Source organism: Haemaphysalis longicornis, unplaced genomic scaffold (genome assembly GCF_048455015.1).
Source record: "Haemaphysalis longicornis isolate Haplotype H1 unplaced genomic scaffold, Haemaphysalis longicornis Haplotype H1 scaffold_1, whole genome shotgun sequence".
Lineage (NCBI taxonomy): Eukaryota > Metazoa > Arthropoda > Arachnida > Ixodida > Ixodidae > Haemaphysalis > Haemaphysalis longicornis.
The window spans coordinates 163,528,127-163,540,433 of NW_027526203.1; the positions used below are offsets into that span (position 1 = coordinate 163,528,127).

The window sequence follows — 12,307 nt, forward strand, 5'->3', positions numbered from 1 at the left end:
TAGCTGGTATATTATTCTTCTACATATACGGTACCAGGCCAAAAGAAATAAAAAATAAAGACGTGCGTACCCGAGGGACTGCAGAGTTAAAAGTTGACAATTTTCAGAGCGCTAGAGGAATAACTTGTGAGGGCGCACGCCTGTACGGATACAGGAAAAAGTTCCGTCTAACTTGGCGGTGACTCCGCGGTACGCTTGCGCACGTCGCAGTTACGCGACCTATTGCTTTGCGTCGGGCCACTCAAACACGTGATGTTTTGTTACCCCGCGTCGTGTTCGCATTGACTTTGCTCTACCCGTCTTGCGACACTCTTTAAAGCATGACAGTAGTGCATAAACACGTGTGCCTGTTTTGTAATGGAAATGGCTGTTTTTACGACGAACACAGAGCGCAATGCCACGTCGAGCGCCGAAGAAGCTTTCCGTTTATTGCGTACCTTGGTTTTACGGTTCGCCAATGCGACTCATTCCAGCATAATCTGGGTTTTCATACCAAGTCCCAATATAAAGAGTTCCCGCTTGCAATGAAAAAGCGAAGAAAATAAAAAAAGTACACAGGAACGATCGAAGGCCGACCACGCGGACAATATGGACTAATCAACAATATTTTATGCGGACGCCCTATTGCTTAGCTTCATCGACGTATTTCGCGATGCCTTATTGTCATCACGCAGTTCGTCTTCTTCTTCAGCCTGTCTTATTCCATTCCTTTCCCCTCGTTCGAAAGCTTCTCGCGTTCTCGAAACGAATGGCCGTACCTCATGGCAACTCCAGTAGATATTTTGAAACATTCGCTCTTCAACTTGACGAGATATCGGTAGCAGAAATAGTAAAATGGAAGCTTAAGATATCGGAAGTACGTGCTCTGCTGAATTACCGCACCAGTATGCGTACGGACAGGACAGATTCTCTTTTGTCCTATGATTCTCGTAGACTCTTGCGCATGGCTCAGAAGATAAAATTAAATGAATGCATCGCTTCACAGTCTCGTCCCACTTCGTTTTTTTTTTCTCTTCATTTAGTTGTTGTTTGCCACAGTTTTCCTCCTACTGCAGCCATACCAAAAACTGGCGAGCCATTTGATCGAGTCGAGTGGAATAGAAAGGCAAATCGCCAAATACGAAAGACACTCCCTCGTAGCGCCAGCGACGACTCGCATGAATTGGAAGGGATCGTGCAATCTCTCGAAAGGTTCGCTTAGTACTCCTCCCTATATCCTCATTTGTGCGTGCGGGTGCGCGCGCGTGTGTGCGTATACGTTTTAGCGTGTTTCCCTTGGTCCCATTTCTCCTAAAGTAGGGTGCTGATTCCACCGCCCAGCGCCTCACGGCTATCTAAAATATTGCGACGAAGTCCCTGTCGACATATATTACACCCGGTAGACGAGCGGAGACCAGCAACCGAGCTGGGAGTGGCCTTCGGCCATTCAATAAAAAAACCCTGAAAGGCAGCTAGGCGAAAGAAAAGCCACGGGAGCCGAGAAAGCGCAAAAAATTTGGAAACATGGCAGTGGCCATCAGCACCTGCCGAGAGAACTAGGCCCCGCGCATGAGTGCGTGTCTGTCTGTCTGTCTGCCTGTCTGTTCGTCTGTCTGTCTGTCTGTCTGTCTGTCTGTCTGTCTGTCTGTCTGTCTGTCTGTCTGTCTGTCTGTCTGTCTGTCTGTCTGTCTGTCTGTGCGTGCGTGTGTCTGTCTGTTTTTGTGCGTGTCTGTGTGTGTGTGAGACAGACAGACAGAGAATCAGACAAATTTTCGTGTTTAGGTAACTCTGCTCAAGTGACTCTTTTTGCGCCTGTTCCCGACTAGAAGGTTCCGTTTGTGAGGCCGATTAATGATTTTAAAGGGAAGGTGAAGAGATAATGAAGTGAATGCGGTGAAGCTTTATCTACGTGTAAAACGAAAAGCGCAAGATAGCACGACAGACGCCATCGTATATAGGCTTGTCGTTATTGCGCACACGCTGTTCTCGTTAGTCGCAATCTGGCGGTCGGTTCGGTTCTTCCTATCACCCCAGTGGGGTGCAGCATTTTCGGAGCCCCTTCAGCTGTCCATGACGTCAGGTAAGCGAAAAGAGTACCGTCACGAATTTCCCTGCAGTGGCAAACCTGCCATTTCTCTCCGCCACTTCGAAGCTATATTGAGTCAAGCAGCACGGAGAGAAATTCCCGGGCGCAAAGATACATTGTGCCTTCTCTCTATCTGGCGTCAACGACAAAAACACTGGTAATAAAACATTCATAACAACAACCACAACGATTTTCTAAATGGTTTATTGCTGCCCACGATGAGCCGACCAACTTTCACAAAAACAAAGTACACCAAATAAACTTTAAGTCCTTCGATAGATCTTCAGGCAAAACGTACGTTCTTTCGTAACATCGTCATTCTGCCAATTAGATGTAGCAAATTCAGAATTAAAAGGTCGCGAAGCACTTCAAGGTTATTTTTACTATGCTTATAATGACTATTTCGATGTCAGTGCACATTTTTCTTTACGCGCCTGAAAATACCAATTTTCGGGCTGTTTCGCTTTCGCTCTGGTTTCTACGAAAGTTCGCCACACGACGACGTCCGACGGCGCGCACACGGCCCCAGAATAGGCTGTAGTTAAAAAGGAAAGCGCGCAATACTCATTGCTGTGGTTTAAAGGTAAACGACTGGGCCCCAAGAAATGAGCAACGCATAGTTGCATAAAAAAAAACAGGCCAGATATATATGCATGTATTCGCTTGCATAACACACACACACACACACACACACACCACGCACGCACGCACGCACGCACGCACTAGTTCACAAATGACGGTTCCGAAACATCCCGCTAGCTCTGCTGGCCCGCATCTTCGGTCGGACGTCCCCGTATACACCCGCCGGTAAAGTTGTCTTCCTTGCCGACCAGAATAGCCGGAAATGTGTTCTTCAAGAGAGGCGGTGCACTTGACACAGTGGCACACCGCAGCCGCGGTTGGCCGGAGCCACGACAAAAATGTGCTCTGCTCGTTTTTATTCGCATTATCTACAGCAGAGTCCTGAGGGCGTATAAGGTGGAATGTTCGGGCTCCCACATGCCACATTCCCAGTATAGCCGAAATACGGCGTACTACACATTAAACAAAAAACTAAGCTCACCTACGCCACGCTGAACACAAGAAAAAAAAGGTGCACGGTAAAAATTCTTGCGAAGCCGAGCTATGCGAGAAGGCTTCCAGTGAGCTCCGATCTCGGAATCCGCGGCAAATGCTGCAGGTACGCATCCAGCGTCAGTGCCGCGAATCATCCAGGCGTGTCGTCTCGTCCACACCCGGGACAATGCGGTCCTCAGCACTCGTGAATAGGTTAGACCCAGGTTTAGTAAGAGCTACGCTGCCAGCACGCCCATGGAAACACGATGATATGCATACAACCTTGATATTTTACCTCGAGGGCTACAGCTGGCTTGTAATTTGCGTCGGAGCAGCTCCCCTTTGCACTATGTTCCTGCACACCCCGGCAGCAGAACACGCCGTTGCGGCAACTTACCTGGAAAGGAGAAATAAAATGCAATTAGTCAGGGGATAAAATGTAACAGAGCACATGAACGACAAAATGAAATCGAAACCGGCATCACGCAAGCATCATCGCCATTTCATGGCAACTAAATTTTCATTCATTCATTCATTCATTCATTCATTCATTCATTCATTCATTCATTCATTCATTCATTCATTCATTCATTCATTCATTCATTCGTCGGAATAGAGACAGTTATAGTGTATATTGTCATGGTGCTGCTCGACACCTGGCGATGAGGAACAAAGACGTTCGCGAGCGGCACATCAAAGAAATGTTGATCGCCTCGTTCTTGCTGCTCCGATGCCGGTATAGACTGCGCTCCCAGCTTCATGCATACAGTGTAAATACAGTGTGACATTCCTTGTTCACCCCCTAACAATTTAAATGAGGATCATGCAGCCGCTGTAGTTTCGGTCGCTAATTATTTTACGACTGAAAGCTGCTATCTTTGTTTTCCCATTGTGACTGTTGAGACGGATACAAAAGTCTCAGAAGACGATAAAAAACACCCCCCAAAGACCACGGGAGAATGGACGAAGCCGAAAGCGGGCGCACCCTCCTTTTCCGACAAGGCTATCGATGTCGTACTGGCACATTCGAAATCGCCTGGTTGCATTTCAGCTGCCTCTACTATCTCACACGTGCGCTGATCAGATTCATGAAACAACATGATTCAATTTTGAAAGTACAGCTCACACCCGCGGCATTCCCCGCAGTGAGTTTGCAGGTTCCCATTTTTTTTTATTTTCTGTACGTTATTGTGATGTTCGCGCAGCCTGGAGTTGATGCACCGTGTCGTGTGTCCTACATATACCTTTCTACAGGCCGACGGAACACGTTACACAAAGCCGCCATCACATTCGACGTACTTGTTTTGATGCCAAACGCTACAGCCAGACTTCTTTTTCCACTGTACATGTGTCTCTGCAAAGCCTTGCGAGCTTCAGTGGTGCGGACATGACAACCCGAAGGCCAGCTTTCTGCCCTATTTCCTCTGGCCTATGCGCGATACCAAGCAGATACTCTATAACCGCCGTCTTACGGCGCTCACTACCGTCATGCACCGGTTTCAGCCCCTTTCGCTGCCTGCTTCTCACGCCCGCGGACAGCCTCACAGACTGCCACAATGACGTGCTCAGGATACCCCGACTGCCTTAGCCGAGAAACCTGCGCCTCCACAGCGCTCTAAACGTGGTGACCACAGGACTTCCTGAGTGCGTTGGTGAAGCCCACTGAGCGTTTCACCAGTTTGGTGTGGGCAGCTAAATGGCAACAGGGGCTTCTGGCTGCGGGGGGCGTAACTCCAGCAAATCTGGTTGTCCGAAAACATGAGGCTTATGTCCAAAAACTACAATGCGTTACCTTAAGGTATTTCATGCGTTATCTGAAGCGGATTCTGGTAACCTTTGAACACTGCCAGTGTTGACAGTACATCATTCCGTCCGACGTGCAACAAACAATCATCAACGAACCTGTACACTGATGACATTTGTGGACCTCAATCTAACCACCAGCCAGCCGTCGAGATGGCCCAGAAAAAGATCACTCAGCACCGGAGCATTGCACGACCCTACACAGGCACCCTAATTTTGTATGAAAGTTTTGTCGTTCCAGGAAGCATAGGTGGACTGCCGATACATAGACAACAGGTCGAGAAACCCTTGCGTTGGTACACCACTTTAATTTTGAAATGCTACGACACCAAACACAAAAATGCATTCATCCACAAACTCCAGGCCCCGGTCATGCAATAGGAAATAATAAAGGTCTTTTATGCCTACAAAAATACATTAAATGCACAGAGGAAGTGATGTGCCTAAAAGTCGCAGGCCTCTTCGGAGTTCTTGGCATGTTTAAAATAATTTTAAACGCTCTCAGGTGGTCTGTAATTAATTTAAAAAAAACCAATACACGCGAAATCTTTTTTTTTTCCCTGAAATCTGTTTCATTCCAGCTTTAGCAACCAACTTAAAGGCAGTAATTGTTCGGTATCTAATGGAAATGAATCGAATTGCCTTGTTTTGGATTTTTGTCGTCGTCAGCCTATTTAAGTACACTGCAGGACACAGGCCTCTTCCGTCGACCCCCCCCCGCTCATGTCTTGCGCTGCTCGAGTCCATGCCTTGCCTGCGAATTTTCTTGTTTTGTCTCTCCATCGAGTTATTGGCCTTCCCCCTTTTCTAGACCCGCCTCTCGGTATCCACTCTGCTACCTTGGTCACGGCCGTTCGATGAAGGAGCGGCCGTGCCCAGTGGGCCATCCACCGGTTGTCACTTCGTCACATTTCATGTCCGGTCGAAGTCCATTTCTTCTTCTTAATTTGAACTATGATATCCAATGCGCGAGTTTGTTCATATTCCAAGACGCCCGCTTCCTGTTTCTAAGCCTTACTCCTAGCGTAACGTAACCCTTTAAAGGAGCCATAAAGAGAAAACACTAGTTTAGTTCATTCGAAAGATTACCTCGTTAGAACTATAACGTCACCACTTATAACGCAAACTTCGCTCAAATAAGCTACATAATTAGGAAAAAAGGAAATGACCATGCGACCCACCAGCTCATTTTCCGCAACAGAACCTATGATGTCACTCGAGAATGCTCTGCGATTGGCGGAGGCCGGCAAAAGCAAACGCATGTTAGGCAGGGCTTACAGTTTGCATAGTGAGCTAAATGCCCGTGAAACATACTGCACATTCTTTTTATGACAAAGAACGGTGGAGTAAACGGTTAAAGTTCCGAACGAACACGCAAGCGTGTGCGCCAATGCGTACGAAACTATACCGCCGGCCGAGCTCGACATCTCGCCGTCGCGCAGACGAATTTTCGGGTTCGAGGCTCTTAGGGGCCAACGAACCGTTCCAGCACGTACAGCCGCGACCTTGCTTGGTATCTTAATCCCTTGACAGGAGGTTGGCCGTCATATCGCCAACCAGCAAAGGTAAAAATAGAAACGAGGGGAGTAAGGAACAGCAAGAAGCGACGAGATATTGCCAGTCGTCGCAGAAGTTTCGAATGGTGTTGGCTTGCTGCTGTCGTTACGAGCTCGTTTCCAGTTTACAACCACTGAAAACTTCAGTTTGTTTGAGTACTTTACAATGAAATTTCGTTGCTACGTTTTGAAATGCCCATGTAGTACGGGCAAATACATCCCCGGTGAGGAGATCTCCTTTCATGTGCTGCCCAACGACGAACCTCGGCGAAGCAAGTGGCTACGTTTTGTGAACTTTGCAAACGGAGGAGAAAGAGAGCTAAAGGAAGTACGAGTGTGCTCGCTTCATTTCCGATGAAGTGATTACGGCAGGGACCCTTACGTTAGCTCACTCCTCGCCGACTTCGTCACCGACTTCGCTCGTCGCCGACTTCGTCAAAGCGCTCTGACCTTGGGGGAAAAAATGGCGTAAACACCGCGCATTGACGCTCGTATCTTTCTGGTCGAAGCAGAGAGCTCGCGCGAACGGCTTTCCATACACGACACCGGCCAACTGGCATAAGCGATACTGCTACTGAAATTGAACTATTATTAACCGTAATAAAAATACGGCACATACGTACCAGTCTGTATTCGTCCGTCGCGACGGGGCTGACGAGGCAGCGGTGCCGACGGCAGGGCGTTCGTCTGTTGTGGCTATCGCGGAATGGTCGCTTTCCCGTCCACCGCGTATCCCACAACTCTTGCCGCTCGTGCACTTAGAAGCATTGAGCGTTCAAGTGGTGTAAGGTTGTTAAATGCAAGCTCGAGCTCCTCGGCGAGAGTTTTGTTCTCCGGATCAGGCGATTCCATGACTAGGGCTGCGGGTGCACTAGGTTTTACTAGTATTTTTAAAATGGCCGCCGTCGCGGTTTCGGCACGATTTCCGGTTCCTGTCTGACTCCCGCGTGTGGGTGCTATATGGAGTCGACATACTAAGTATCTGTTTCATGGACCGGCTCGTATGACGCCATTGTCACGTCACGGAATGTGCAATTTTAGCGGGAGATTTAAAATTTTGGCTTAAATTGCCTTATTTCTCAGTGAATAAAGCATCATTTGCTACCGGGAAAGCGCTTGGGGTACTATGAAACACCTAATCTTTCGAATAAAACAAAATTTTGTTTTCTCTTCATGGCTCCTTTAAAGATGTCCATTCTGTAAGTTCGAAGCTTCTGCCCAATATTTCATCACTGGCAGCACACATGGGTTGCAAACCATTCTTTTCAGTGATCATTGTCATCCGTAGTGGCGAGGACTTGTCGGTTATCTGTAGAGCACATTAGGGTCCCTCCTTGTCGTCGTACCTCGTTCGGTGTCACGCGGTCTAGACACCGCCGCAATCAAACGGCGTGGCGAAGTAACGGATGGTTTCGATAAACAAGCGGTTTATATAGTCATAACCCTTCGAAACTCCTTAACCGCTGGCGCTTGTCATACATTCGAACACGGATATATCGAACTCCAAGGAAACCGCAAAACAGTTCGATATATCAATCATTCGATATATAAAATATGCCTGTCTGAAGATTATCTGATAACTGTGCACATCACTGAGAGCTTTCAGAGATTGTGACTAGCGGTAGCTTACCGATTCGTTCCTCACAGCACCGACAATCCGAAACACAGCGCCATGACCACCGCAACTTTCATATAAAAAGAGTTTGCGAGATTCGTTGCTTCCTCTTCTGCGTCAAAAAGTTCACCGCACCGCCTTCAAGCTCACGAATGCCGTCAAATTGATAAAATCCGGGGTTGTACCCTGTGCCACAATATTGGACAGTATAAACACTGACGCATGAGCTTGCCTGCAGTAGACGATTGGGAAAGTTGTCAGGGCCGCTAGTAGGGTTCGCTTCTTTGCCATCGGAGATGTCCACCAAAGCCTGTACATCGTCGTCAACACTTACGAACTCCTGTCCTGTTGTGTCATCAGGAATGGCACGCATGGGAATGCTGGCAGCTCGCAATTCACTCCAGAGGCACTCAGCGCCGTCGTCTTTGGTGTTTGAGCACCTCACGTCTGGAGCCGCGCAACAATGCAGCTTTGTATACGACACGCTCTGGATCGGCAGGGCCATGGCCGTGCTGCCTTCGTGTTTGTATCAGGTTTGATGCGCAGTATCACGCTCAAAAATGCGGCGCTAAATTTCGAGTACCTCGGCAGCCGACACCTTTTCACCGGCCTGTACCCGTGGAATATTGTACGCTTTCGTTCATAAACCCACATTCCTCCGTTTTTTCGTGACCATGGCTCCGAAACGCATGCCGCGGGCAAAACAAATACGAACCACGCCGCATCGATCCCCCTGCGCGAGCCCCCACTGGTAACCGCTCAAGCACGCAGAAAACACACCAGAAATCGAGCCCTTCCGGTCCAATCAAATTTCTTTCAACACAAGGTTTTGGTTACAAGATGGTCGGTTTCCCCTCCTCCTTTGTTGCCCTTGGCACTCACTAACATCCCGCGTTCTCGCCGTCATGCGACTGCCCCCATGCTAGCCTGCGACCAGCAGGTGTTGAAGGCCACTGAAGCGACGCGACGCCATCTTCTCACCAACCGCGGCAGTGCCCGCGAGAAGTCATCTCCGCATGCCTCCCGTCAGGTGAAGCGCACTTGTAGGGGCACTCGCAGCGCAGCGTTGGATCTATCGAATGCGCCCATAATTGAGTGTTCGATACATGCATGCGTACAGCAGCGCTATAATTTTGCACGGGATATCAAATTCAAATTCAAATTCAAATTTACCTTTTCTCAATATACAACAATGTCAGCATGTAGTATATCGCTCGGGAGCGACATCGCAAAGTGGTACCTTCAGCATCAAGTACAATGAGGTTGACGTCGCTTGGCAGGTCGTTAACATTAACGTTGGGGCTGCCAAATGTTGACCTTAAACAAGGGCCTAACAAGACTGGTAGGGCAATGCTAACGAAGAAGCAGAAAGAGAGAAGGGCGCCGATGACTCCTTCACGAACACATCATGAGCCACAGAGGCGTAGATGCTTTCTACAGCTCGGATCAAGCTCGCCTTCACTACAACATACCCACAGAAGTTTTATAGAACGTTTTTTAATTGCGGCAAACAAGCTCAATAATTTTAGTCAGCGAAGATCTTCCATGAGGAGAATTTCTTGCTGGGCTAGTTGGTGAATAGATGCCATGATTTGAAGCGCAACAAAAACACACGGACGAAGAACAAAGTAGACGAGACAGGCGCTAACTTCCAACTATTTTATTCGGCTACGCATGTGCTCATATTCCCTAGGAAATGAGAGGGCGAGAAAGACGGATCGTACACATACACAGATGATAACAAAACCAGATATGTTTACAGCAAGTTTTTCAGAAAAACCATGTCACTACCAGAGCAATCGAGGTATCACTTACACAGTCATCCGCTCTCTCCGTGATATAAAACGCTTCGGCTAATTCCCTCGCAGCCCTGTTCTTGCTTTTGTTTAGTATCCTTATCTCTTTGAAACGTGGTTCCCAACCGCAGGCACGAGAGTGCGTGGGCAAATGTGCTCCATTATCTTTTCCAAGGGACAATTCATATTCTCTGGCTCTCTCGTTGACACACTGGCCCGTTTAACTAACGTAAGACCTTCCGCAAGATAGCGGGATTTCATATAGAACACCGACTGCACAGTCGACAAAGAGATTTGTGTGTTTTTTTCCCACATGCCTTCTTCCTGCGTTCACCCGATATGCGCGAGCACAGGCGCGCAAGTTTACACGGGGCAGAAAACGCAAGGTTGATCCCGTATCTTTCGGCGACCTTTTTCATGTTGTGGGACACTCTGTGCATGTACGGCATGACATCCGTTTTCTGCGGACGGGAGGCATCTTTGGCCTTTTGCTCTCCTTTCACTTTTTTGAGCAACGTCTTTGCCACGGCGTCTTTGCCACAACGTCTTTCACTGGCACTGTCGTCGTCGCTGTGGCAAAGACGTTGCTCAAAAAAATGAAAGGAGAGAAGAAGGCCAAAGATGCCTCCCGTCCGCAGAAAACGGATGTCATGCCGCACATGCACAGAGTGTCCCACAACATGAAAAAGGTCGCCGAAAGATACGGGATCAACCTTGCGTTTTCTGCCCCTTGTAAACTTGCGCGCCTGTGCTCGCGCATATCGGGTGAATCTCGAGATTTCGGCGCACGTTAAAGATCCCCAGGTGGTCAAAATTAATCCGGAGCCCTCCACTACGGCGCGCCTCATCGCCTGCGTTGCGTCGGCGCGTTAAACCCTACAATCAATCAATTTTTTCTCCACTTTCTTTGTTTCTTTCCAAATTCTTTATCTGTTTCAATGATCTACCACATCCTACCCTTTGCTTTCCGAGGTTTTCTTGACTGCCGACCCTTATTTCTGTCTTATTTTCAACCAGCCCCTCATTTCCTATTTTGATTCGCTACTGCTTACACGATATATTTTCGCTCGAAGAATATGACTGCTCAGCCCTTATGCGCCTTTATGCCTTATTTACAAAAATTATGAAGTACTACGCGAGAGTGTAATATTTCTCTACATGAGCTTGTGGGAGCAGCTTGTAGCTGCGGAATACGTGCGATCGTGGGTGCGGTCGTGTTTTCTTGATGGCGCAGAGCATAGTTTCCGGCTTCGATCTCATGTTCTCGATGGGTGTATTCTCTGCCATTTCAACCTCCTCCACCCCTTTCGATTTTGCCGCATTCTTGGGCTTTTGTTTTTGTCCTGACAGCACCCATGTTTTGTCCGACAGCCTCAAAAGGAATATAGGATGAGCAGATTACGCCCTTTAGCTTGGAGCACTTGTATTTGAAGACAAAAAAGAATAAACATACAACAAATGAGAAAACAACGCGTATTCCACGCACATTTGTGAATCAACGTAGTGAGAAGCTTTTAATGATGTTTACGTCGTCACTAATAGCGTGTTCTAAACAGAAAAATAGAGTCCAACTAGCGCCGATCGCAACGATGGCACGCGTGTCAGGCAAAACTGGGTTAGGACGTAAGTACGTGGGACATTTTGTTCGCTCGTCGGTTGTTGGCGTAGTTCTCACGACGCTCGAAGCATTTCATTGGCGCCACGTATTGTTGTCTTGACTCACGCCTTCGAGTCGGCATACATTCGCGGCCTGCGCCCCGTTTCGCTGTTAATGAAGACTTTCCTGCTCTGCGTGACACTTCCTTCGGCCCTGGATCTGCTGGACGCTGCGGGAACGGTTCTGAGCGATTTTCCTGGTGCGTGTTCACGCGCTCTGCGGAGGCATCGGTGACGGCGGCATGACTGACTGACTGAACAAACTTGATTGAGAAAAATGAAGACGGGGGTAGGGTTCAGGGGATAGCAAGGAGCGGAACTCGTAGGTGGAACCCTAGGACCAGGGCCCCAGCGGCGAATGGTACTGTCTTTGCTCCCTCCACCAAGTTCGGCTGGTCCTCCAGAGAGGACCAGCTGAACCAAAACCCAAGGAAGGTCAGAAGTAAATCGTAACCGGCCTGCATTGTACAAGAGATGTATAGTGATTACCAAAGCTGATTATTGATGGATTAGTGATGAAAAGTAATTATTAGTAAGGTGGGAATTAGGTGAATTATAATGAATAAGGATGAAATAATGATTGATAGTAGCGACTTTGCAGCAGCGGCCGCAGTCGGCACCCGTCGTCACGCACGTCATTTTAAACCCAGGTCCCACTGCGTTGCTGCCAGATGTCTTTTTGCAAGGTTTTCTTTGCTAGAACTTTACTGCTGCATTGCACGTCCGTCACACGTGCCGTGTCGTGTCCTACATGGTGACG

General features: G+C 48.2%; 1 protein-coding gene across 3 annotated transcripts in view; it reads right to left on the bottom strand.

Annotated features, from left to right (window-relative positions):
- LOC144138782 (procollagen galactosyltransferase 1-A-like) overlaps positions 1 to 12,307 on the bottom strand; it is a 498,445-nt gene that overhangs the window by 217,869 nt on the left and 268,269 nt on the right. The window contains exon 10 of one of the 3 annotated variants that reach the window (XR_013315976.1): positions 3,193 to 3,518. The exons of 1 other annotated variant lie outside the window; for it this stretch is intronic. Coding sequence is in view for 1 of the 2 variants with exons in the window: in XM_077671274.1 (XP_077527400.1) it covers positions 3,515 to 3,518 (4 nt within the window). In the remaining variant the exon portion in view is untranslated. Of the gene's footprint in view, positions 1 to 3,192; positions 3,519 to 12,307 lie in introns of those variants that run through there. One more of the 3 variants, XM_077671274.1, reaches the window with a different exon arrangement.